Here is a 27,659-nt window from a genome sequence, read left to right as displayed (position 1 = left end):
CTGGTTCTTCCTCATCAGCATTTAGGTCTCAGCGCAAGGACTGCCTCCCCAACAGATGGGACCTCATTATCTCAGGTATCACTCCCATCTATCTCATTCCAGGCCAGAGGATTTCTTTCATAGCACTTCTTATTTTCTTTGCATTTAACTGTGTGTGTCCTTGTTTATATGTGTCTTTCTAGACTGGAATATAAGCTCAATAAAAGCAGGGTCTTGTCCCTCTTGTCCTAGAATGGTACCTGGCATACAGTAGGTATTGAATAGATATGTGCTCAGTGAATACATATTTTGCGCCAGTGCAAAATATCCATTTCTCTGGATACCCTTTATGGTCTCTCTCACTGTTGACTTTATAAATTCTTTCATAGAGAAAATAGAGCCCACCAGAAATGACTCCATCGCTTTCCTCTACTTACCTGTAAACTTTTTTCACTCCTTGCCCATCTGTCCCTCCTCCTTTCCTTGTTCAGAGAAACAGGTGTTACTCTGTCCAGTTCAGGAAATTGCCAAGTTTATACTTAATTTGATCTTTCCGACACATTTGTACCTATTGATTCCCTGGTCTTCAACTCTCTACTGTTTCCTTGATAGCACTCATTCTTATTTCTGTTCCTACCTTCCCGACCCTACCTTCCTCCTTACTTTCAGTTGATGCCCTCCCATTATTCTACCCTCAAATGTTAATGTCTTCTGGGCCTCTTATTTTAATTTTCATCTTCATTCTGGACTTTTCTCCTAAATTCTGGACTCATATTTCTGACTATTAACTTAACATATCCACTTAGATATCAAATCAGAATCTCAGTTTGAATGTGTTCAGAAAAAGCTTTTTCAACTTCCTCTTCTAAACCCATCCTCCTGTAGCTTCCCTTTCCCACTACATGGCAATTCCAATTTTCTAGTTGGTCTGACCTGAAACTTTGCCTATTTTGTTTTTTTTGTTCTCCCCCTCCAGTTTTATATCTGTCCATCCATTAGCAAATTCTCAGCTATACCTTCAAAATATGTTCTCAATTTGACCCCTTCTTAGCAACTTCACTATTGCCATCTTGATCCAAACCACTACCATTTCTGGTGCAGATAATTTTTTCTACTTCTCTCCCTGCCTCTGCTCTTGCTCCTATCTACAGTCTGTTCTCAGCAAAGCAGACAGATAGACCCTTTTAATTAGAAGGCAGGTGTGCCATTTTTCAGCTTCACGAGAGCAGGGAATTTGTGTACTCACTGCTCTCTCTGCATTACTTTGAATAGTGCCTGGTCCATAGCAGGTCTCCAGTGAATAGTTATTGAGTGAAAGAAGGAAGTCATTGAAGCTTCTTGTCTTTTTAATCCCCATTCAGTAATCTTGTCCACACTCTTAGTCTTAACTACCTTTATATTGCTACCTCAGTTATCTCAGCTGAGACTTTACAGAGAGCCCCTTCAAATTCAGCCCGCTCAATGTTGATCTTCTTCCAACTAGATATAATTTCTCTCATTTGAGAAAAAGTATTCTCTTTGCGTATGAGGGAATTTTACCAACAAAGCTAGAGACACATTCTTCCTTTTTCAACCTTTAAATTCAATTAGATACCAATCTACCTCATAAATAAATATTGTCTCTGTTCACACTTTTCCATTCTCATTTTTACTGCTTTGATTCAACTCTGCCCCTTTTCTCACCTGGCCAGCTAGAATAAATGTAACTCATTTCCCTGGTTTTGGTTGCTTGTAGTTTTGCTGTTATAATTCACGCACTACATGGCTGACAGGAGTTGTCTTAAAATACAAATCTAGCAGTGTCTTTCCTCTGCTTAAAACCAATCATGGTGCTCTGTTGCATCCAGCTGTGGCTTCCATATTCTAGTCTGGTACTAGTTTTGATTTGTTATAAAGTATTACTCAGCCCCTGATGAAAGAAAAATAAGTCTTTCATTTTTATTCAATTTTATTTATTTATTTTCTTATTTTTTGGTTAGTTAATTGAAATAATTATAATGTTAGATAGTATTTAAAAACGTTTGTGTTTTTTTGGATGTTTGTACTTCGCAAATGTGAAGTTGACTATCTGTATGGGTCTCCCCAAGGTTATTTTATTGATCCCTGCAATCTGAAACCACTCATTAACAGGGTTAAATTCATGTTTTGTTTTGTTTTGTTTTTTTAACATGACAGAGCATATTCTTTATAAAGTGTGGCCCCTACCTTCTACAAACTCATTTTTCAGATTCCTGTTCTAAGTTTTTATATGCCAGTGAACTGGTATATTATATTGAACTGCATATTAGTGTTTGAATAAACTATCAAGCCTTAATCCTTGTTAGTTCCCCATGTGTCCCCATTGACTGTCTGAGACATTCTAAATCATCTTTTAAAATTTAGCTCAGACAACTTTCCTAGGGAGATTTCCGTGTGCTTCATTGTCACACTGGTTCCTTTTTAGTCAGCATACTGCTTTTTAATTTATTTGTTATGTATCTTTCTCTCCTCCCCAAACAGTGAGCTTTCTGGGCCTGGATCTTACATTATTTATCTCTTCTTTAAGCTCTTGGCTTGAGTTTTATAATTTAGTAACTGCATCTAAAGTTATTTTCTGTAGGAAAATGTAATTACCTTCTCAGCTTACATAGTACATTTTTTATGCCTTTTTTTCCATAGCGTCTCAGTTCCAGAATGCTAAATAAATATTCCTTGAAAATGCAAATCATTGTTAATGATTGTATACATAATGAGAAAAATAAATGTAGGCTTTACCCCAATAATAATCCCTAATGTATTTACAAATCAGTTAGCTTTCACTTCAAGTTTGTTCTGTACTATTTGTGTTTGAAGATAATTGATGGTTAATTAAGTGCATTTGTAATACTTAATTTAAACTTAAAAGATTTTTTAAAAATACCAAATTGGATTAAGCTAATCATTTGTTCTAGAGAATTTTGTCTATAACAGTCGCCCAGTAAACATGATATAAAAGAACATGGTTGCTTTACAGTAGTGGTTTTCAAAGTATGATACTCAGAACAGCAGTGTCAACATCACCTAGAAATTTGTTAGAAATGCAAATTCTCAAGGTCCACTCTAGACCTACAGAATGAGAAACTCTGGGAATGAGACCTAGCAATCTGTATTTTAAGAAGATTTCCAGGGATTCCAATGCCTACCCAAGTTTAAGAACTACTGCCCTACTTACATAATGCAGACTAATGACAATCTCGATCCTTCTTGATTTTAACTGTGAAACAAGAAATTAAGGAAATGGGTTTAGTAAGCGTTCTGGATTTCTCTTCACAGTTTCACTGTTTCCAAAAAAATAGAGTCATATTTTAGCATTAGAAGATATTCAACAATCCTAATATATGCTGAGATTTTATGATTATAGATGTGCTTTAAGAAATTTAATCTTCAGCTATGTACAGGAAGCATTGTAAGATATTAAAAGCAGGAAGACTAGACAGACCATAGCCAGAGTGGCACTAGGGCAATAGCAATGAGAATTACATAGATGGAATGGACAAGACAGAGCTTCGCAGAAGTCCTTGCAGACCTTGAATTAAATAAAATGCTTAGAAAAAGGGAGGGTTCAGACCGTTTTTGAAGGTTTATGCCTAGATGAGTTTATTTCTATCACTGTAGCATTTCAGCAGACAAGAAAGCTCAATATTTACAAGCTTGTAGTTCTTCCTTCAAATAATGTTAATTCTCTGTTTTGATTTTCACAGTAGGAGGCTTTATTTGTGACATACACAACAACATTGAGTGGTGTATGTTAGATTTTTATTATCTACATTCATGTTAAACATTTTCATATTATTAGCCATAGAAAAGCACTTTACAAAGAGGGCATCTCTTAATACTTGTATATTTTGTGTGACTATTGTTGTTAATCTTGAGACTCATATACTATAGAATGGATTTAGTCATTCATTCAGCTGTTTAGTTACACACCGATGTTACACCAGACAGTTAGCTAGGTGCTATGATTGTAAAGGTAAATAAGAGAGCTTTTGTCCTCAAATAGCTCACTGTTTAGTGAGAGAGGAAAAAAATGCAATCAGTTATAACACAGTGTAATATATGCTGTAATGGAGACATGCCATAGGTTGCTATAGAAACTAAGCAGAAGAATATATCATAAGTTGGTTACCAACCACTAACAGTGGTTGATGATTTTTAAAAAATCATTTTTTTTTTTTGCCAATTTGAACATTGTTTAAATGGAGCTAAGAAAAAAAAATACAATTTGAAAACTGAGACTAATTTTTCAAGCAAAATTGTCTAGGAAGTTTTAAACATCTGGCTTTTGTTTTGGTGGTCGATAGGTTCAACTTCTTGGGGCCAATGGCCTAGAGCAAGATGTTGGTGAGACTGAAGATGATGAATCACCAGAACAGCGGGCCCGGAGACCAATGAATGCATTTCTCTTATTTTGCAAACGCCATCGCTCAGTTGTTCGTCAGGAACACCCCAGGCTTGATAACCGAGGTGCTACAAAGATACTAGCTGATTGGTGGGCTGTTCTCGATCCAAAGGAAAAGCAGAAATACACAGACATGGCCAAGGAGGTGGGTTCAAGTGAGAAGGTTTTGTGGTAGTTGTGAGCAACCAATCCTGTAAACACCCCCCCCCCTCGGTGAACAAGTGCAGAGTTTCTGCCGAAGGCCTAGCAGCAGGAACGTGAGTCCTCAATCAGATGTTAAGTGAAACATAAAAACTTTGTGCCTATTCCTCAGTTCCAAGTTCACCTTGCAAACACTGGTGGGATGAGAAGAGCAATCTGTTACCAAGTATTTTCTCATTGTATATACTCCACTGATTGATTTAGGGGATTGGTTTTTATGATTGATGATTTGTTTATTATGAATGACGGTTTGGGGTGTTTTTTTTAAATAGTTTTCCTAGGAACTCTGCTTCTGTTGTCTAGTTGTATCATGGGAAAGAGTCTTGATCTAGTGCTGATGCTAAATGGCTTTGTTACCATATCTCAGTCAGTCTCTGGGTCTTAGCTTCTTTTCTTTAAATTTTAATTAGAATGAGGAAGTTGGACAAATATTTGTATCCCTTCCAGCTCTAACGTTTTTTGATTGTGTAATAAACAGTTATCAAGAGATATGCTTCGACTTGTTTCTGTTTTGTAGGCAGTGCAGCATGAATATTTAAAAACAGTAAACGAATGAATGGCAGTAGAATAGGATGTACTATGACATGTGCGTGCTTATAAACACTATGTAGGCAATAGTTGTTGAGAAGCATTTCCATGCAGGAAAACTCTTCAGAGAAGTGGAACATGAATCAAAAATGATAGCAGTGACTAAATTTCTTCAAGAAATGTCCACCGATCTGTTTCTAAATTAATCTGAAATTAATGTGAGCTCATAGTATATTTAAAATATATGTAATGGATTTATCAAGAGAAAAGCAAAGCAATATCATTGTGGTTAAATCTGAAAAGACTAATTCTAATATTATTTCTTCATTGTTGCAACTGTCAGACAATCTTGATTCATAAAAACCCCTGCCACCCAAACATTTGATTAAGTTCTGTGAAAAGAGAAACCAGCAGGGGACAAAATATAGAGTTCCAACTGACACGTATTATTAGACATCTCAATATGTGGAAAAATCATTGTTTTAATTGCTGTGGTTTTGCTGAATTGTTTAACAAGCTAATATGGAACATCAAAATTTCTCATGAATTGTTCATGGAAATTTGAATCCAGAGTAAATGATGAGCCTAGTTGTTATGTTATTAATGCTCACATAAGTCTTCAGGAATTGACTGCTATTAAAAGACAGGATCTTAACTCTGTAGAACATCTGGAAAATTTAAAATCAATTCCAGTAACCCACATGATTTTAAACATTTCAATAGATTTCCACTAGCATAACAATAATTAACAATACAACTTTCTCATTAAATAGCCTTAGATCTTTTCACAGTCATGCTTATATGGTGAAATAAACAATTATCTGAAACCTCATAGGGAATAATATTAGCTTTCTATAATTAAACACTTGAGTTTGTTTTTGGATTGCTGTTTTTTGGATAACTTGCAGCCTATCCCAAGTTTATTGTTTGCCTTTTCTTAAATATTGCTAATTTACAAACCCAGTAGGTGTCCACTTTTAAGAAGAGGAAGTATTATTTTAATACAGGAAGTCCCTTACTGATTACTTAATTAGGTTCATGACGTTTGCCATCGTGGCGCTGAGATGAGATCTGTTAAGATGGTCCCCTCAATCTGCTATAAGTGGTGACCATAACCTTCACCTTGCAACTTGTCTTGTTCATAGTTGCTCTTAAAAAATGTTGTCTTTCCAGTGCAAAGTGTGGAATATTCAGCCACATTCTAAATCATTATACAATTGATTTTCAATTATGAGTAATACTTGTTTCTATTTACTTAGTAACTGGTTTTGAAATTAAAGTACAGGTAATTGTGCAAATGTTTTTTGTGTTAATATTGTAGCCTAAATTGGAATAAGAATTTAATTTAAAAAACGTAGAGTTGCTTCAATGAACCAGGTTTTGTGGTGGTTGCTAGTGATAAATATGTTCTCAGTTCCTCAGGCAATCAATTTTAAAAGTGTTTTATATGTGTAACCTTTTCATTTAAAACCCCCAATTTAAAATTAGTTATTTATTAGGAATAAGACATACTCATTCAGCATAGTTCCAGTGTGAATATGAATGCTTACATGATATTCATCAATATCTCTTCTGTCATTATCAGTTGAGAAATATATAATTTCTTTCTGTTTTTTAAAAAAATATTCTAAAACAGCAGTAATAATTAATACAACTTTAGAGATTATTTTTTACCTGCTAAAACTTTCTCTGACCCTTTCTTTGCTTCTGATTATCTTCTATTAGTACCTCTGATAAGAGGAAGCACCTGTTCTGGGATTTGTTTTCAGATTCTTGAATTATTGCCCAGTACTAATTTGCACTGTTGAAAAAAATGATTGAATGGGGGTTTCATGTTCTCTGATGAATCTCATTACAGCAATCATTGGTTAAAAGTAATTGACAAATACTGTCCTTTCTTAAATTCAGCAAGTGTGCATGATGGTGTAATGCTGTGGCTTTTGTTCACAGGTTCTAATTTCTAACTCTGCCTATTAGGAGACACAGAAACAGTATTTTCCTTTTAACATCTTTATGTATATGTACTTTTACAAATATAGGACTTCAGGCCTGCATTATTGCCTAGGATATTGCTAGAAACTTCCACTATTCATTTAAACTATTGATCATGGTTAATTAATTGACAATCTATTTAGAGGCTCACATATCTTGACCTTCAGGTAGAGCAGAGTCTGTGCAAAGAAGAGAGGAGGATCTGGAAAGTTAAAGTAATTTTGAATGACCTTTATAATACCCTCTACCTTTTGTATAGAATCAGAGGCACGAGGCAGAATGTATGTATTTATTGATTGATTGGTTCATCCCAGACTTGATGTTTTACATAAGCATATGCATGTATTGTCAGTTATGATTTTCTCTATTCTTTAGAGCAGAGATCTCATGCTCTTTTGGAGTTAGTATCTTGGACCATTCATACATTTGTGGAGCTGGGATACTCTTGCCTTTTTGACTTTAATTCCCTTTTAAATATGTGCTGCTAATTTTAGATGCCTGAGAGATAAGTAGATTTCAGTAAGTAAGCCAAAAATAGTAACAATAAAATGTCATGGGTCTTAGAGAAAGAATCTGCTTGTGCTGGGGTTGGGAGGTTAGGTTGGGGGCATTGCAGAAGAGGCTGTATGAAGTTGATGGAACTTGGCCTGAACTTTGGGATAAGATTCAAACAGAAAGGCAAGGGATAAGAACAGATGTGGGAAAGTAAGAACAAGTTCAGGAACAAGAAAGATTGTTTTACCTCGAACCTAGGATATATGTAGGTGAGTTAACTGAAAGTAATGATGTCAAGGAAAAAATCATGAGAGACCCAGTTGAAAAGTTTGAAGGTTCAGTTGTATGCATATAACACAGCTATGCAATTAAATGCAATAAAATGTGACTGGAAAGGAAACTTAATAGCCTTTTGTAAACGTTGGTATCTCTTGTTGTCAGTACTCCAGGAACGATTGTCATCAGCACAAAACTCGATGGAGTTTTTAGTGATTACTTATTCCTTCATATTTCTTCAAGATAAGATTAACCATTTTTGATTATTTATTTGCAACTGGGATACTTTTTGTAAAGACCATTTATTCTCTGGTTTTGGTTTCATCAGAAATGGATTCTTTTGAAAGAAGATACATTCTCATTTTCTCATGTATTATAACTGGAGAATTTTTGTTATCTGTTATATATAATGCCTAACAGAACTTGGATTCTTACAAGCTTGCTGTGACAACTTGCATACTACTACACTTAGAATAGCACCCATTTATCCTTTATACTTGAGAAACAGATGTTACAGACAAGTGATTTACAGATAGGTAAAACTTTACAGTTACCTTAAACACTTTTTATTTTATACACTTATCCTGGAATGTTTATTTAAAATTTTGTTTACATACTTCTTTTTCCGAACACCTTTTTTTTTTTTTTTTTGAAAATTTCAACCCATTATTTATAAACAAGAGTTATTTTATAATCTGGAATTTGGTGAGACATTTGTAAATAATTGAGTTGTATTCACATTTTGGTCTGTGTATTAAATGATTCTCAACTATTTTATTCTTTTTTATTTCATTCTTTGCTTTTCCATGGGTCTTTCTTTTAGGTCTGCCCTACACTGTCAATTGACATTTCTCCTCTATCAGCCACTGTTTGCTACTCCTACTGAAATGGCTTACTGTATGTGGGGTTTTCTGAGTGTGGCTTAATTAGGGGCCCGGGCCCCACCACTTTGAAGGGATGTGGATAGTAAAACCAAATATCTGAGCTCTGTGTTTCATAATATTCTTTGTTTCCAAGACCTTTCTCATTTCTGTGTTTTTAGATATCAGGACTTTCTTACTGTATTTTTTAAATATTCAAGTGTTTATCTTTGAAATGGTAATAATCAGTTTTGAATATTGCTTTGTCCCATCTGGTGTTCTTTTATAAACATTTAACTCACTTAAGTCTCGGATTAATTCCACAAGCTAGATATTTTGCAAAAGCTAAAGATGAGGGCGCTGAGGGCCAGGAAACTTAGTTAGTACCAGTAGAGCTAGGGTTCTCATACTTGGCCTTCTTCCTTCTTAGACCTTTCTGAGTTTCCACTTGTGGAAAATGGCAGTAAAGATGCCTGCCTTCCCAGGGTAGAAGTGAGATGCAAAAAAGTCAATATATGTGCAAGCTGTTCTGTAAAGTTTAAAATGCTATACAAATGCAACTTTATCATTATTTTTGACAAGCGAACTTACGTTTGTTTGTATCTGATACTTTTCTACTTGGTTATTATTTGCTATTTTTATTAGGAACCATGACTGCAAAGTAGGACTACTAAAGCACAAAATCAACAAAACTAAATGTATCTTTTGCCCAATTTGGCAGATACTGTCTAATGCAGTTAGTTAATAGCCCCTAACAAGATAGATGTTTGATAATTGAACTACTTGATTTCAGAAATATCACTGCATTTGCTAATTGTTAGTAAATGCTAGCATTTAAATAGTCAAATTAAAAAAAATTATACTTTAGTTAACATAAATTTTTCTGTTAATACATGTTCAGAAACGTAGATGTTACTCACCCAGACCCCTGTTTACTTTCTAAAAAGTATCAAAATTACAATTTAAAAGAAATTTGAAATTTTGATTTCTTATTAGTACAAATTGATTAAACTGACTTTTATCCCATTTACCCAAATTAAGAAGTAAAATCGTCCTTTTAAAAAAAGTTTTATGTATGAAAACGAACTACTGTTGCCTCACAGATCCTTACAGCCAATTTAGGTACGAATATTTATAGCTAATTCCCTTTTATTAGTTTTTCCTTTATAATTTTTCCACAGTAAATCAAACAAGCAATTCCCTGGTCACTTAGTCAAGATACTTTTTGAAGTATGTAATTTTTTATTGGAGTGGTTTTATCATGAAAGTTATTTAGGTTAATGTGTAACTCAAAAGATTTTTGTTCTCTCAAAACCATAAACTTAATTCAGTGTTCTGTCATACAAAAGTCTAATTTTCCTTCTACTAAAAATATCTAGTGACAATAATTCAGATTAGATAGTGCTATTGAGACTTATTATCTAAATGCTAAATTTTAAAACTTTTGCGAGAGTAAGTTCCTAGAACTAAGGAAATACAGATTAGTGCCACTTTTAAAATATCTTCCTTTTCTCTTTCACCCTCATATAATGTAATTTCTGCTTGCCACTGAGAAGAGAAGAGGTACAGCTGCCTCATTTAATTGTTAGGTGTTCACTTAGCTCCCTGCAGAGTTATAAAATTTTAAAATGTGTTATATCTCTTAAAATATCAGATAATTTCCTGTGTAATCTCTCCTCTGAAATTCTGGTAGGCTTTTTATTTTACAGTGATAGTTCACATATTTGCACCAGAATTAGCTGTCTTTTTTTGTATAGACGTTCCCACGGTCGCTTATTACTGAACCTCACCAGGTTTGCCATTCTTTTTTACTCTGTTGAGAAAATCTTGACCATAATATTAACTAGAAATACTTGGGTTTTGGGATAGCACAGCCCCTTCCCAGTTAAAAACAAACAATTGGAGAACACTTGGTAATGTTGAGACCCAGTTTTTTAAAAGATTAATATAATAAGGTATTGTCTCCTGGTATATAATAATGCCATTGTTATTATGAAGCTGGCAGATACTGTGACAAAGGTTATGTATTTAATACCATTACTGAATAACAATGATTTATTATTATTGCTAATTAAATGTGGTAGTAGTTAGGATTGAAGAGAAGAGAGCCAGCATTTATTGAGCACCTTGTGTAAGTCTGGAACTGTCTCTGTAAAGTAGATTCACTTATCTAATTGGTTGGAGATTTGCAGAAAAAAAATTGAAAGCCATGAGGTGAGTGTTTATTTTAATGAGAGATTTTTGAAAAATCACTATTTTAGCAATAGGTTAGCTACAAGAGAGGACCAGAGCCAGTAATTGATGTTCTTAGAGGATAACTGGGCTTCCGTTTCTACCCCAAGAATGGGCAGCCCTGACCTGGGGATCTCAATGTGTGGAGCCTCTCTCTCTTTAGCCCTTGCAATCCTGTAATAATGGATTTTTGCTCACACGGTTGGCCAGCATGCTAGTAGCTTTCACTCAGCTATTCCCTTCAGACTATATACAATCCTTCCCCATTTCACCCTTACTCAACCTTCTCTGTAATCCCTTTCCTTAATAACCTCATCACAACAAATGATTAAGCCTTTCTGTTGTCTCTTAGAGCTGAATCAGAGCAAGTGATTGATGAGGTTGCCCAGTTTCAAGGACAGGTAGATATCCTCACACCCTGTGGCTCATCCTGCTTCTCTCCTCACTTGGTGTTCATACACTGCTTACATTGACCCATGTGTCTTTGCATGAATTTATAGAATCTCCAGCTAAGCTTTAACTCCTTAAAGACAAGGGCTGTGTGTTAACTCTTTTCTCTCTCTCCCTGATTCTTCACCCTTTTGCTCAGTATATTCTTGATTGAGCTAATGAATATTGTCTTTGTGTTGATCTTTACATTGAGTTTAAGATTTGTAAGATAAATATTGTGATACAGTGACAGTGTATTGACCCTCATAGTGATTTCTCAGTTACCATTTTCCATAAAACCCCACAAACTCCAGGCCTTTTTCTTACCCTTTGGTTCTTCAATCCTTTGGTAGCTTACCCTTTGCTAAACTACTTTTCATGTCTGAGCCAGGGAAAAGCTTGTGGACCACATGTAAAAAGAAAGGATACGTTTGTGGCTAATTGTGGATTATAAACAATTGGAAGGCAAAGATTCTAGTTTATGCTCTTTCATCCCCAGTGTCTAACCAGTGTCTGTCATCTAGTCGACGCTCACAAACTATTGAGCTGGAGGTATGTGGGCAGAATATGAGCAAGAGAAAGAAAAACGATTAAGGCCAGTGATTGTCACAGCTTTATGTTGTCTTCAGCACAGCTGTATATCACAAGTTAGTTTAAGCTAGTCTTTATTAGTATCATCAGTGCTGTAAAAATAGTTGATGCTGGTAATAATTCATAAGGATGACAGTATTATCATTTTAATTACACGTATTGATTTTCACCAGAACACTAAAATGATTCTTAGCAAAGGATGTGATATCTTACTGAGAAAGAACTTATCTAGCAGATCAACATTGGAGGAGAGGAAGGGGACACCTAAGAAGCAGAGGAAAGCTGAGTGCTAGTGATATCTGTCCAGAATCTTTCACAACTGGAACTTTCTTCTTATAAAACTACCTTTTAAAAAATTTTCTTATGACAAATATGTTAATTTGTTTGAAAGTCTTTTGTCACTTTATAGAGTGGTGACCTTTGTCCAAATGACTGTTCATCTGACAAACCCAGCTTGTGTGCCTTTTACTAGAACGCAATAATGATGCATGTGTCTGCTACTTCCATTTTCACCTCTCTCTACCATTTGTCACTTTCCAGCTCCAGACAGCAGGCAAGGCTATTTGTCTGCCTCAGCTTAATATGTAAATCCCCCATGCACATGGAGAGTAGGGTGTCCTATCACATTTGATACCTCCAAATATATTCTGCTATTTAATGGTAAATTCTGATTTGGCTCTGCCTTGTATTCCATTTTAATAATTTTTGTAAGAAAAGTACAATTGTATCTTGCAAGGTTTTTTATTCTTACCTTCGTTCTGCATGTACCTATATAGCCATATGCAGATGTATAGCTTTTAGTAAAAAGAAATGGATTATTCTGAAATTTTAAATTAAATGACTGTGATAATTCTAAACCATTGACTATTAACATTATATTATCTACAGTGCAATTTTCATTTATATGATTTAAAGTGATGTGCTGGGAAAAGTTTGTTATTTCGATTACGTATGCTTTCCTTACACCAAGGATAAAGGAACCTTTTTTCCTATTGTGTTAAATAAAAAGCTATTTAGAGCTTATACTAAATTAGTTAATTTCACAAACAATGTGACTGTTTTAAAAGCCAAGCTTATGAGATTAGAAGAATTGCATTAACTTAATAGAGTATCCAGCAGTAATAACATATAATAGTTGAAGAATACATGGAGAATACAGTTTTTCAGATGGCATAACTTTTAGTAATATATGAGTAGCAATAAATATTTTTCATTTAATTTTATTGTCAGGAAAGGGAAAGGAAGTGACAGAGTTGGGGAAAAGCTATAGGACAAAACCACAGAAAGATAAAGGAGAAGGAAAGATGTTGTCAGTGAAGGCTGAAACCTCCAAGTAAAAATATAAAGTTTGTGATGGATTAATTGCAACATCATGCATTACATCTTTAAACATGTTCACATTGGTGATCATGTATGCTGATTGCAAAACTCTGGGATGTTGACAAGTGCAGTTACATATTTTAGCAGGAGGAATTGAGGCTGAGAAAGGTTGAACAACTTGCTTAATATCTACATCTGGCTGTTAGTATAGATGGATTTTGAACCCATGTCACCAAACTCTACATCTAGAACTCTTTCCTCTACATGTTCCTGAATCTTCAAATAACTGTAAAGTTATATATCATTTTGCCCTGCTTTGTTCCCCTTCTCCTGTTCTCCATCTTGGTTCATTTATCCCACAGCTGATAACTTTGTTCTGTTAAATTTGCCGACATTTGCTTTACTAGTACATCAAAGCACAGATTTAGTTTTTACTGTATTTACGAAATTAAGCAGTGAGCACAGCCTGATTACTAGCCTTGGTATTAACTCACACTTTATCATGTGTACCTGATACCTACTTTGAAATAGGTGCTATGCTATGTACCAGTGTCTATGATAACCTTAGGCATTTTGGTATTGTTCTCAGTCTATGGAAATAAAGGCTGAGGTCCAGAGTCACTGTGATCTCCATTCATTGCCTCCATCCTTGGTCACCATCCTTTGTCTTTTATAGCCACAAGTGGAAGTGCTAGGGTTCAAACTCATTTTCTGTCTTCAAAGACTTTGACTCTTTCCATGACAAATAACTCCGTCTCTCCACCAAGATCAGACAGCTTTTTGGATACTAAAAGTAATTGACGGTTAAAAAATTAAAAATTTGCTGCCTCTGTACTCTAATCCTACAAATGAACTTTAGTAGATAAAATCATGCCCTGTCTCTAAAAAAGCCCTGTGCAGAGATTGTCATTCTTCTATAAGAAAACCCACGGAAGTTACTAAAAGTGTTATTTTCACTCATTATCTGAATGGGGGGATGATGTGAAGGCTATTAGAACTTTTTCAGTCTCTGTGTTAATTAAAATCTGTTTTCTCTCCATTTTTTTTAATAGTATAAAGATGCATTTATGAAAGCAAATCCTGGCTACAAATGGTGTTCTAACACAAACAAGCCTGTGAAATCCCCAACACCCACTGTCAATCCACGAAAGAAGCTATGGGCCTTCCCATCTGACTCTTCAAAAGAGTCGCCAAGCCCCAAGAAAGCAAAGACTGAAGAAACGCCTCAGCTTAACTTTGGAATGGCCGGTGAGTTTATAGACAGTATTTCTACCATTCTGTAAGGATAGGACAACACATTTAGGCACTGCTTTTACCAAATAATACAAAGAGAAAGAAGCAAAATATATGACCAGTAGGAAATAATGGCAAATATATAGCATATCTTAAAGTTTTGGAGCATGGCATGAATATATATAATTGAAGGAAGGAGAGTAATTATATGTATATGTGAACTCCTGACATTGACATTATGGAAAACCAGATAGCAAAGCGGAGAATGTCAGAAGCTCAGGGAATTGTATACATTTATAACATACACACTATTTAGCTATTTCAGTAAGTACTTTAGTTATCATGGATACTTCAAAAACAGTTATGTAGCTTATCTGAGGATCCGAAACATCGAGGGCAAGAATATGAACAACTCTGTCATGAATCTGAGATGGGTCTGGCATCTCTTTCTTAGAGGACATGCTCCTCCTCCCCTTTCTGCTCCCATTCCTCTGTGGGCTGAGCATATTTAAAATTTCAGATGGTCTCATCTGTTATGGCACCTTTAATACTTTTTGGGTGGTAAAGAATGCTAAAGCATTTATAATCACGAAATAAAGTATTTATATTCGCTCTGGAAATGGCCCTGTCTTCCCTGGCTGTTGCAGTGCAGTAATCAAGAGAGGAATTATCCAGGATGAAACTGGGAAATTGGGCAATAAGGATGATGTTGAACTGTAGGGTTTCTATTTCATTATTACAAGCAAATTTTCATCAAAATGAGAACCCTGAACCATTTGTAATATGGAAAGCTTAGGAAAGGACGTTGAACAATATCATTTTTTTTTAATGGCCAGTAGGCCTGATGAGATTTAATAATTCAGTGTGTGATTCATAGTATAACAAACTATGTGGTGGTGTCATGTATAAACCTAAGAAGTGCAGTCTAATAAATGGCAGCATTCTGGAAGAACAAAGTCTTCAGGTGATTTTTGTGTAGGTATCTGTACTATAATTCTAGGTGAACTTCCAAAATGATGCTCTACATATCACAGAAGAATCGAACAGAGATCTGTTCTTATTTTAGCTGTCATTTGTACTACTTTAGCTTCAAAGTACTTGCAAGTGGTCTTGGTGAGCTCTCTGGACTTCTCAGATTCTATCAGTTGGAGTGTTTTATAAACATTTTATTATTAAGACCTAAAAGAGTATATGGACGATTGGCTTCTAATTGAATTCCTTCAATTATCATTTTATCTTCCGTTGCTTTTTCTCCCAATTCTAAATCTAGGTCACTCTGTGTGGGTTCTTTGCATATAATGGTTCTTCATAAACCAAAAATAATTACAAACTGCAGAAAGCTATGAAAAATGTCTGTCTGTTACACCATTTCTGACAGTTTATTAATCTTTTTATACCTACAAATTGAAATTGGGACCAAGACTTCAACCAAGATAATTACAGGTCAGCTTTTAAAAACCATGTTCTTTCAAGCAAAACATAGGAAATAAAAACACCTTCCTTGCATTTATCTCATGATACAAGGGCCTGTTATGGATGCTGGAAATCCATGATCAATGCCCTTGTTAAGTTAACGTGCAGTTGGTCTCATATTTCTAGGCATGTCCCTTTTCAGTACAATGAAAGCAAATTAATTTGCCTTTAAACAAAACACGGTGCTTAACTGACTCTGTGGGATACTGTAAGGCTTTTAGAGACCAATTTTAAGCTTTTCCTCAACATGGAATTTAATTTTTTGTTTTGTTTTGCTTTCCTAGTAGTCCTTTGTCACATGAGATTTTGCTATGTTGAATAACCTCAAAGCAGTCAGATGTGTGATTTTCAAGAAAGGAATGCTATGTAGATTTTAATTTAGTATAAGCTCTCTCAGTGAAGAGAAAGCATACTCTTTATATAAATATATTTTTTATATTTCTAAATAATGTTATATAAATTTAAATCAGTATAAAGGTTGATGGTAATTCCTTGATCTGTGTTTTAGTATCTAGCAAATTTCTTGCCAAGTTACATTGATATATAACTTAAATGAAATTATCATATGTGTGTTCCTGTTTTACTTTATAATTGAACTAACACATTTTTATCTTTATTAAAAAGCAATTATCCATTCTTCCTGATTCATGGAATGACAGCTGCGAAAGTATTTAGCTATCCAGAAACCCAAATTAAACTTTTACTTTTTGCTAAATTCATTTCCCCCTCCTGATTTTTATTTTAAATAGATTTAAGTATCCATTTTAACAGCCATAATAGTTCTTAACTCTAGCTTTTAAGTAAGGATAGAATCTTAAAACAGAGTCCTGTTTCATCAAATCAGTGTGTTACTGTGTATTCTGTATGGCTATCTTCCTATATGAGTACTAACATTAACATTTTAACATTGAGCTATTTCTTGACCCCCTGATCATTTGGTGATATATTTTTCCCTCTAATAACCTCATTTTTAATTACTTCAGATCCTTTTTTCATTTTTTAGAAAATTTAGCTATAAAAGATATGGTCAGAGTTGTTTCATGAGTTTTTAAGATAGATTATATACAAAGGAATATTTGAGGGGATACCTTTAAACAAAAATCAAAAAAGAAAAAGAAACTCCTAAATGTCTTTAGACAACAGTATGCGTGATCCTCATGTTTAATTGTAGAGGAGATTCCTAAAAATAAAAACACATTTATTGAGGACCTACATGCACTAGGATAGGCACGGAAGTTAGGCGTTTTCACATGTTATTTCATTGCAGTTCTGAAATTTAATTTATCTAAGACAACCTTAAAGGATATAGGTTTCTTACTGTCTGTAATACTTTCTTTGTTTAGATATAACCCTGGGTCATAGATCTACCAATTTGCTTTTTTTTTTTTCTTGTCTCTCTGTTTCTGTTGATTATTGAAGGAATGAAAGCAAAGACTTTCTGTAATATAAAAAGGATTCATTTTAAATCTTAAAGGTATTTCGAGGAAGGGCCTAACTGTACCCCTAAGATTTAATATGTCAACAAGATATCATTGTTTAATTTAAATTTGTTTTTGAAACTTTTACAGGAAAATTACTTGAACAAAGCCCACTAGGTTTTAGAGGTCCATTTGTAAAATTTCTCTTTGTTCTCTAGTTCCTCTGATAGCCTTGTTCTTTCTTTATCAGTCCTAATTTTACATGGCAGAAATAACAATTTGAGAATAACAATCTCAAACATCTTAGTTTTTGTTCTAAAAAAAAATCCATCTGTGGACGTGGTTTCATAGTGTAGTAATTAGCACATCTGCTTTACATGCAGAAAGTCCTGGGTGCACACCCTAGTGGAGCCACAGTCCATAGTCTACAGCCATGCCACCCTGTTCAAGCCCGATGTCTGATCTCAGAAGCTAAGCAGGGTTGGGCCTGGTTAATACTTGGATGGGAGACCACCTAAGAAGACCAGGTCCTGTAGGCATAAGTAATTTAAAAAATCCATCTAAACTCTTCATGCAGGAGGGAAAGAAGCATCATATTAGGAGATAATTCATGTTATAAACAGCTATAGTATTGAAGAACATATTATGTTAGAATAATAGGAGAATAGTGGTATTTTAAAAGGCTGATAAAAGTATGAGTACTGAGCACATACATGTCAGGTTATTGCTACACAAAGAGTTTTGAAAAACTGTAAAGTTACATGTGGTTCTGTTGGATTTCTGTTTGTTAGTCTTTTGTGAGTATCATTTTTCAACTCTGTGTTATGCATACTTCATGGTCGTAAATTGATACATATTTGTTTTTGACTTATTTAGATCCTACTCAGATGGGAGGTCTGAGCATGCTGCTTTTAGCTGGAGAACATGCTCTTGGCTCACCAGAGGTAAGTAAGCCCCTCATCCCTCTCCACTCCGCTCATGCTGGGGGTTGAGAACACAGGCATTTGTATTCTGTTCACAGTGTTAGTTTTGCAGTTTCACTGTTTTCAGCTTGTGAACAAACTTTACTTTTTATTGTTTTCATTAAGATCTATGTGTGCATTGAGAAGTGATATAGATAAGCCCAAGAGGAAACAAACATAAGTCAGGTGCAGATTTTGAGGCTCCATAAGCCTAGGAGTAAGAAATGCAATGAACAGACAGTTAGCATTTGCCATGACTGTGTCTTGTGTCTGGAGTGGTTCTTGTGATTCATTCAACTTTATTCATAACATTCTCTACTTTCATGATGTGCTCATTTAGACTTGCTAGCGAAAAGATGAGAGTTAAAAAAGCATGGAACTGTCAGTTTCTCTGGTACCTGAATAAATCCAAACTCTTGTTTTAGAAAATCAAGAAACATGGCATTCCAAGATTGTCGTTTTGTTTTTTTTTTTCTTTAAAATGAAAAATAAAAAGGATGCAGGCCCTTGTGACCTTGGTTCCATGATCTTTTATTTCCTTGTATAGTCATTGGTCTGCTTTGGCTAAACATTTTTAAGTATGGTTTTGATGGGCAGGTAGTAGCAGTTAACCATGCATAGTTTGCATTCGTGGAATTCTCCTATATTCCAGACCCATTTAACAGAGACCAGATGAATTAACCTGCAGGTCATGTTATTTTACCACCCTCAGGTACTTGAAATGGAAAATTTTCAATCCCCACAACCAGAGTCGCTCTTTAGGGCAAAATAGCAGTCAGCTCAATTTTACTAAAGATTATATATATATAAATCCCAAAAGGCTTTTATTATATATAATTTACATTTGGGATCCATGGTAGTTGACCAAATGTTCTATTTAACTTTATTATTTCGATTCCATTCAATTCAGTGTAGCAAAACATGTGTAAGTTGCTAGAATAATAGTTATTTACATTGTATTAATCTTTAGCTGAAAAAAGTAAACATATTACTGTGTGCTTTTGCATACTCATTATTCAGCATGTTGTACTACCTAACATGATAATATTCTTGGTCATCATTTCATTTTCTAACATATGGCTGCTACCTAATAGCAATCAGACTCTCACTTGGGTGTAGTTCCCAAGCATGTTCTGAAAGGTGAATGTTGGAATAATCACACTCGACCTTTCAACATAGTTTAACTCATAATTTCCAACAATACACTGTATTGTGAAAGTCAGCCTCATCTTTTTTAACAGATTAGATTGTAGTGATGTTTTCTTCCTAACATTTATTTGCGTTCTTTTTAACTTTCAGGAACAAATGCAAACCAATAAACATTTATAAAATTTAGCGATAGATGAAAATGCCGATCAAACAAAATAATACTTTTTTTCTTTGCTTAAAGTTCAACTTTTAGGTTCTTTTTAGTGAGAAGTTCTTCCCACTTTTAAGAACAGCAGAGTTTGACACAAGCAGTGTTCAACCTTTTATCTCTGATGAAGGGAACCGTTTTGAGAATTCTCAAGTGAAAGAAACAAAGAAAGTTAAATGGCTTAAAGAAATGAACCATATAGGAGAAGGGTCTCTGCTAAGGAAGAAGTTGTCAGCAGTTAGGTCTTTACGAACTACTTCTAAGAATACAATTTTTTATACAGACTGCACTTACAAATGATTTATTTTTTGTTGCTTTAAGAAAGGAACTATTTAATAAAGTGACAGGATAATATACATTCATGTGATGGGTGAGGTAAAGAATGGAAATGCAGTATAAACTAAGGTTGTTAGTAAGAAGGATCCTGGGGAGATTGCCTGGATAGATGTTCTAGTATCAAGCATAAATAGAAAAAAAATCATTTTAAACAATTGCTGTTTTTATTAAGGAAAAAGGAAAAACTCAACAACTATTTACAGTCATTTTATTTCTTACCATCATTTTGAGTGAGATGTTTCAGATGTTTGTCAAAATGAAGTTAGCTTTTGACAATATAAATGAAGTTAGCTTTTGACAATATAAATGAAGTTAGCTTTTGACAATATAAATATACTCGACAATGTAAATTAAAACCAGACTTATGTAAGAAAAAGAATACAGCCTTTTCTTCATAATCTCTACTCATCTCAGAGCTATTTAGGTCATTATTGAAAATAATCGAGATACTGAAACAGTAAAGCAGTGAAAGTTGTATAAAATAATGCTGTCGTTAAATATGGTTAGAAAGAGTTCATGTCATAGATGTCAATAGACTTTATTTAACACCTGATTTCTGTTCAGAGTCTTATTCCAAATATGTAGACATCATCATAGACTTTTAAGGGGCTTATCTACATAGGTAGATGATGAACCTAAGGTAAATATAGTAAATATGCACTAAATTTTTCTATGAAAAATTAGCAGGATAATAAGGTGAGAAGAGAGAGATAGAAATTTTATACTTCTGACATTTGGAACAATTACAGTAAAGTCCATTTATACTGTTAGGTAGGACCAGTCAAATAAAATAGAGATTTTTTACAAAAATTCTGCCATGGAGAAGGTCTCATCCTAATGGCTTTTTAAATACCATGATGTAATTCTTATTCTGAAATATTCTTAAAGAGAGATTTTCCTTTGTTCTTTGATCTCAAACCTAACCATGTAGAAAAAATCCTCAAAAGTATTTTTTTATAGAGAAATTTTAATATAGGTAATAGATTTTTTCCCCTTTATTTCTAGAAGGTAGATAGTCTTGATGTACCTGAAAAATTCCATGTCTACCTGAAGTATTCTTAGAGTTTGAGAGAAATTAGAGGCCCTCGAGATTATTATTGGACAAATAATAACAAACACAATGTTTGTATTTTCTCTTTTTCCTCAGTCTTTTGATTAACTCCGAGATTTGTGGCATTATTAGGTTGACATTTTTATATTAAATTAAATATTTGGGATAAATTTTAAAAAGCAGTGTTTGTCATTAAAGAATTTCTGGATTGAGGAAGCAAAATAGATGCATTAAGCAAGACAGACATTAAGGAAAGTAACCTGGTAAAATACACAGAAGTCTCTTTAGGAAATAACCCCATAATAGTGAAGGAAATGGAAAGGAGTGTTCCCAATGAATATGAGGTTTTAGCAAACCTATTTAAATCAGAAATCAAGTGGAAGTTCAATCAATGAAATATGATATGTGCCAGCCAAAAACTAGGCTAGCAGTGGGCTGCAGACAGCTATTCTGTTCAACAGAATTTCCAGAGATTTAAGTGATCATATATTCTTTTTATTTTAAATGAACAAGAAAGAAAAAGTTGAAATAAAAGTAATAATGTTCACATCAAACTCTAGGAAGAGCTAAAGAGAAGGCAGTTGCATAACAGAGTTTAGCCCTTAGATTTCATATCAGGGAGTTATTATCTACAGATGAAAATGCAATAAATAAAGTATAAGTATTTGATCTGGAATTTCTAGAAGTAATCTGCAGGACTAAAAATCTTCTATACTGTTATATTTGTTACTATAATAAAAATTTAAAGCTAAATTAAAATTTAAAGATAAAAGCAGGAAGTGATATAATTCAGAGTCCTGTGCTCCACCCTTAGAGGGCATTTTACAAGTGCTTTCTGGGGGCCAGGCACTGTGCTAAGCACTTACACTGATGATCTCATTTTGTCCTCCTGTGAGTGCTATGAAGCTGTGAATGCTCTGAGGTTGATTTATTATTATTATTCCATTTCATAAATGATGAAATTAGGCCAGAGAGGTTAAATAGCCTCTCTAAGGTCATAGAGAGATGATGTCGTAATACTAGGCTTTAAACCTATATATTTTCCATTAAATAATGAGCTAGACGAAATCTGAGATAAGAGAAAAGGTAGTTATATCAGTACTTAAGTGAATAAATGATTATGTCCATATTTTAAATACTGCAAGTGTTAAATTTAAAACAAAGATCTAAATAAAATTGAAAATTTTTATCTTTAATTTCTGATATCAGTGAAGTGGAGAATAATTTTCTGATCTTTGGTACATTTGAGCTAGTTTGATATGTGCCTTTCCCCTTAGGCTCCTTTGGACTGCTATAATCCATTGATTTTCAAACCCCCAAACTCTTACCCCATATTATCAAAGCTTTTATTCCTTTCTTACACTTTCATAGCTTCTAAACATACTTTGTGAGGAAATATACATATTTAAATTTTACATTAAATAGCAAATGGCTCTTTGAACTTTATTTCTTTCTAGGTAGAAAATTCCAGTCTTTACTTAACTGGACACTGCCCATTTTGGCTGGAACTGCCCATTCAGCCTACCTATTAGCAGTGGAGCTCAAAGCCCAAAGAATCAGGTCCTTTTACCCAACTCGATTGACAAGCATCTATCCTTGATGAGTTCCCAGGCTGTATTACTTTAGACAGTGATGAACTTGCATGAACTCCTCAGTCTCTCAGAGATGGTGGGAAGGGGTATCAATTGTTTGTACAAGTGGCCTGGAGCTTGTTCTGGGACTTCCATACTGGTGCTCTGCCACGTAGCCTGTAATGGCAAGAGAACTTGATTCACAGCATGAAGTCAGTAGACTGTTAGCCCTAGTGCCCTGGTAAAACCAAGAACTTACTCTTCCTTTTTAGTAAGATGACTTGACATGTATTCTAGCTTGGGGAGCACTTAGTTCTGTGCAGCATTATTTGGTTATGCTTCCCAGGGTAGCCCAAACCTCTCCTCAACTGGTATCAGCCAGCAAAGTGTGGTACACAGGTTCTGCTAAATCTCATTTAGGTTTAATTAAGACTGGCTTCATTTTAGTCCTTAAAAAATTTTGAAGGACTAACTTGGATGTAATATGCTTAGTTCACTTGTGTTTAAGATTAAGTCCATTCCACAGTTTCATTTTACATCTCATGTTAAATGGTCACTCAGGTACTCTGTTATAGAAGCATACTTGGCAAAAGCTACCAATTGTAGGAAAGGGCTGGGTCAGGCTGAATGAGGGTAAGAGTCAGATCACTGGGCCTTTTAGTCAGGATCCTTACACTTGAACTCTGATATGGAATCCTCTACCACCAAACCCTCCCCTCTCATAGCAGACAACCCACCCCCAATTTCCACCTAAACCTTCTTCCCTCTCTCAAATCCTCTCTTTCAGAGAAAGGCTTTAACATGCCTCAGAAAACACTGGCATTGTCTGACTCCTCTTCCTCACCCCCGGCATTCTGCTGGACAGTTACCGAGGTTTCCCAAAATAACATCTCTGATTTAATCGGGGACCCATGTCTCAGCTGGTTTATTTCCTTAACCTACTAATTGTTCTCCTACCTCCAGTCACTCCCCAGCCAAGGTCATCCTGCACAGCACTGACAGAATTATCTAACTACATGTCTCTCATTATGCCACTTCTCTGACTGAAAACCTCGGCCAGCTCCCATTACCTTCAGCCTACTTTTCAAAGTTAACATAGAATTCAAATTTCTCTCTGTTTGAGTCATCTCCCATTACACTCCCAGGCATCTTAATCTTCAGCCACATTGGAAAAGTAACTTTCTCAAATCAAACACACAGGGAATTTGCCTTCATACTCTCCCTCCTGATCGTACCACATCATTCCCATAATTCTGGTGTTCCTTCTAGATATATCTCATATGTTACTTAACTTCTTCCTCCCATCCCCATAAAAAATAACAGTTTCTCTGTCCTTCTATAGGTCTTGTAATATTCCACTATTATGCACTTACATTCTTATATGTGTATCTGTCACCTGCATTTGAATTGCAAGCATTTAAACAGAAAGACAACATTCCCTTAGTCTTATTTTATTCCCCAGCAGAGGATGCATACAAGTGGAATGTAAGCTTCTTGAAAGCAGCAGTCTTTGTGGCTGGCACATAATAGGTATTTACTGAATATTTGTTGGAGTGAGTAATCAATAAATACTCATAATACCAAGGGCAGCAATATGCAATTCAGATACAATCAGTGCACATACCCCTTTTGTTGACTGTGTGTTCATCACAGTCCAGCTGTGGATGACAGTGGTCTTGTGCCTTGCGAATAGGAACAGTCTCTTGCTAATACCTCGCTTTCCAAAGCACTTGCAGTGCCTCTGACTGGTGTAATTTTTGTCTTATGTCAGGGAGCTGGATCATGTTTCTATGTCTACAGTTTTCACGATCTGAATTGTACCTGAGAAAAAAATACTACTTCATCATAATTCTTAAATATACTAATCATTTCTCTTCCATGGTTATTGCAAATTAACCATGGTTATTGCAAAGGGAAGATTGGGTTTAAGGGAAGTTGAATAATGCAGTTAACAAAACTTTGCTTTTGAGATTTCTTTAGCTGTTTTCTTTCTTGGGCATATAGCTACACCTAGTGGCTTTATGGATTATTTCAGAGACTATTTCTAGAAAAAGCTACTTGTTTTTTTTCCTCCCTTTATTTAAATTCTGCTTATTCGATGTCTTTCCTTTTTAATTAATGAACAAACATCTTTGACTCTTTATATTCTGTTATATTTAGAAAGTAAGCTGATGCTAACATAAGAATTGATATTGAGGAATTGATATTTATCCTTAAGAAGCATGCCCCACCTAATAACTAACTTAGAGTACTGTAAATACAAACATCGAAGTAATGAGGCCTGGGACTCTCTGACTAATAACACACTTATAGACTTCTTCGATTGCATAGTACAGTTGACATAACGTGCAGGATTATAGATACCTTGATAATTACTTACATTTGAATTCTCCATTCAAATAGAAAGTTTTATTTATAACCATTCATCATAATAATTTGCAGAGGGTCTCATTTAACTTTAAAATTTTATGACTTGTGTGTAGTTATGGCCAAACAATATAAATGACACTTGGAAGAAATTGGCTTTTCTTCTTATAGTTAATAAGAAACTCTAATTAAGCCCTAGGATAACTTATCTCATAAATTGTAACTATTTCTCATGCATCATGAGATATGAAATAATGTTTTATATAGGCTTTATACAGTATAGCAACCTTAAATGATAATTATTGAATTCCAGATACCATAATTATAGGTTTCTGTCATATGTACAACCAACATTAAAGTTTTATAAAGACTTTTATAAATTTTCATTTAGCTGTAGGCTTGATTTTAAATCAAATTTGATTCTTTATCAAGATATCTAGAGGCTAACCACACAGGATTTCTTTATAAAACAGGACAGTATTGATTTTTCTTATTCCTACATTACAGTATAAAGATGTATTTTATTCAGATATTCATTCTAATAAAATGATTTTTTATGGCTTGTAATTTTGAGATTCATTGGCCTTTTTTTAAGTGCATTTTGTGTCTTCCTGACTTTGAATCCTTGGGGAAACAAAAACATTATTGGGCAGTTTGGTACACAACTTGTCAAATAGTTAAATGCTGATAAGGGAGTTAGACTTTGGCAACCAAACTACAGGTGGCAAATTGAGACTTCTGTGTCTTCTCTTTGGGGCTTATTACTGGAAGGAAGTGACCATCATCACTCTTTCAAATCTGAAAGCAACAAAATTTCAAATGTTTTCTTTTGCCCAGTGGTCTATGATACTGTTAGAGAAACACATCTTCAATGTCTCATGAAAAGATTCAGTGTGAGAGACTCTTCTTAAAAATGTATAGGACTGTCAGCTCTTTCTACTGGATTCAACAATCCAATATAATCAGCAACTATTAAAATTACATTGGAAAAGTTTTAATAATACAGGAAAATGTATTTTTTAAAAATTCTATAACTGTAGTACAGTATCCCATTTTGGTTGAAAATATCTTCATACACACCAGAAGAATATATACAGAATATTAACAACGCTAACTTTAGGAGATAACATAGATGATTTGTCTGCCTTTTTTTTTTTTTTTTTTTTTTTTAAGATTTTCCTCTAAAGTGAAAGATAACTTTTTCCCCTAAGATTCACTAACCTCGTTGTTCAGGAAAGGGGGAAGGGTACACACTGATTTGAGATTCAGAAGACTTATTGCCAACTTTTATTTAGTTTATTCAACAAATACTTGTTGAGTATTTGTTGTGACCCAGCAGTGTTGAGGATTCTGCATTAAACAAATCCCCTGGGAGAAGATAGATGATAAACAGATATTTATGTCTTGCAGTGATCAGTACTAACTGCTGTAAAGATGAAGAATGAGAAGATTGTCAAATGTTGGGGAGGGGAGGTATCATTTGCCTCTCTGGCACTAAGTCCATTTTAAAAAGTTAGATCAGAGGAATGATAAAATTCCTCCTTCTCTAACATTGTGATTCCTGTGACTTTTGAATTGCAGTTGACTACCTAAGTTATTGTTCACCCAAATGCAGAAATGAGTCAGTTTTAGCACTGAGATAAAAGAGGAAATGTGTATCCTGAGAGGAGACTTGATAGTAAGAATTTTGAAAAAAATCAGTGATGTTTATGAAGATCACAGTGATAATGAAGATCACAGATGACGCTAGAAGAGCCATAAATATTTACTCAAATGGTAAATAGCACAAAAGAAAATATATAGCATAAAAGAAATTTCTCTTAGGTAAAAATACTAACCTTTCTAAGATTGAGGTTGTGTATAAACACATGAAGACCCAGGCAAACAAGAATTTGATTTTAGTTTTGTTTTCACAAGATTTATAATTTCAAATCTCATTTGCATTTTCATGTAGTCTGGTGGTATGAAATATTAGGGAAACACAGAACATGAAAGAGGTCAATATACTTGGATATGGTGGCAGAAAGCCAAGAGATCAAATGGGCATCACTGTAGAAATTTTTCTTAGATGAATATTAGCTTTCTAAAATGCATTGTCTTGTTCAGCCTCTGCTATTTATGACATTATTTGCAGTTGAATGGCCCTTTTATAAAACATTACACAGTATTGACTAAAATTTAGGGATGATCAAACCCATTTTTTTTCTCAAATGGGAACACTGTAGGTGGCATTTATCTTCTGTTGTATTCCAGAGACTATCCTGTGATGCTCCATACCATCTTTCTTTGTTTTAGGTATCTTCTGGCACTTGCAAGCCCGATGTTTCAGAATCCCCTGAACTGGGTCAGAAGTCACCATTATTTCAGTTTGCTGAGGTAATATATTATGATTTATACTTAAAATTGTAAAGTGAGCCTAAATTTGGGCTGATGACAGAAACTTAGAGCAATGAAGAACTTTACTTAGTTCAATTAGCCGTAAATGGGAAAGTAGAATCAAATTTTGGAAAAGATATTTTGGAACACCAGAGTCTCTTAAGTAAGGAATAATTTTATATGTTTATAAAACCT

General features: G+C 34.4%; 1 protein-coding gene and 1 pseudogene across 13 annotated transcripts in view; both read left to right on the top strand.

Annotated features, from left to right (window-relative positions):
• Positions 1 to 27,659, top strand: part of BBX (BBX high mobility group box domain containing) — a 240,394-nt gene that overhangs the window by 153,855 nt on the left and 58,880 nt on the right. For all 13 annotated transcript variants that reach the window (XM_036219534.1, XM_036219533.1, XM_036219532.1 and 10 more), the window contains 4 exons: positions 4,299 to 4,541; positions 14,373 to 14,568; positions 18,321 to 18,388; positions 27,384 to 27,464. In XM_036219534.1, coding sequence (XP_036075427.1) covers positions 4,299 to 4,541; positions 14,373 to 14,568; positions 18,321 to 18,388; positions 27,384 to 27,464 — 588 coding nt within the window. The remainder of the gene's footprint in view (positions 1 to 4,298; positions 4,542 to 14,372; positions 14,569 to 18,320; positions 18,389 to 27,383; positions 27,465 to 27,659) is intronic.
• On the top strand, positions 17,868 to 17,983 carry LOC118602122 (annotated as a pseudogene).

The sequence above is a fragment of the Rousettus aegyptiacus genome, unplaced genomic scaffold (assembly GCF_014176215.1).
Source record: "Rousettus aegyptiacus isolate mRouAeg1 unplaced genomic scaffold, mRouAeg1.p scaffold_m13_p_4, whole genome shotgun sequence".
Lineage (NCBI taxonomy): Eukaryota > Metazoa > Chordata > Mammalia > Chiroptera > Pteropodidae > Rousettus > Rousettus aegyptiacus.
The sequence above is the reverse complement of the archived record's forward strand: the minus strand, read 5'-3'. Positions and strand labels throughout refer to the sequence as shown.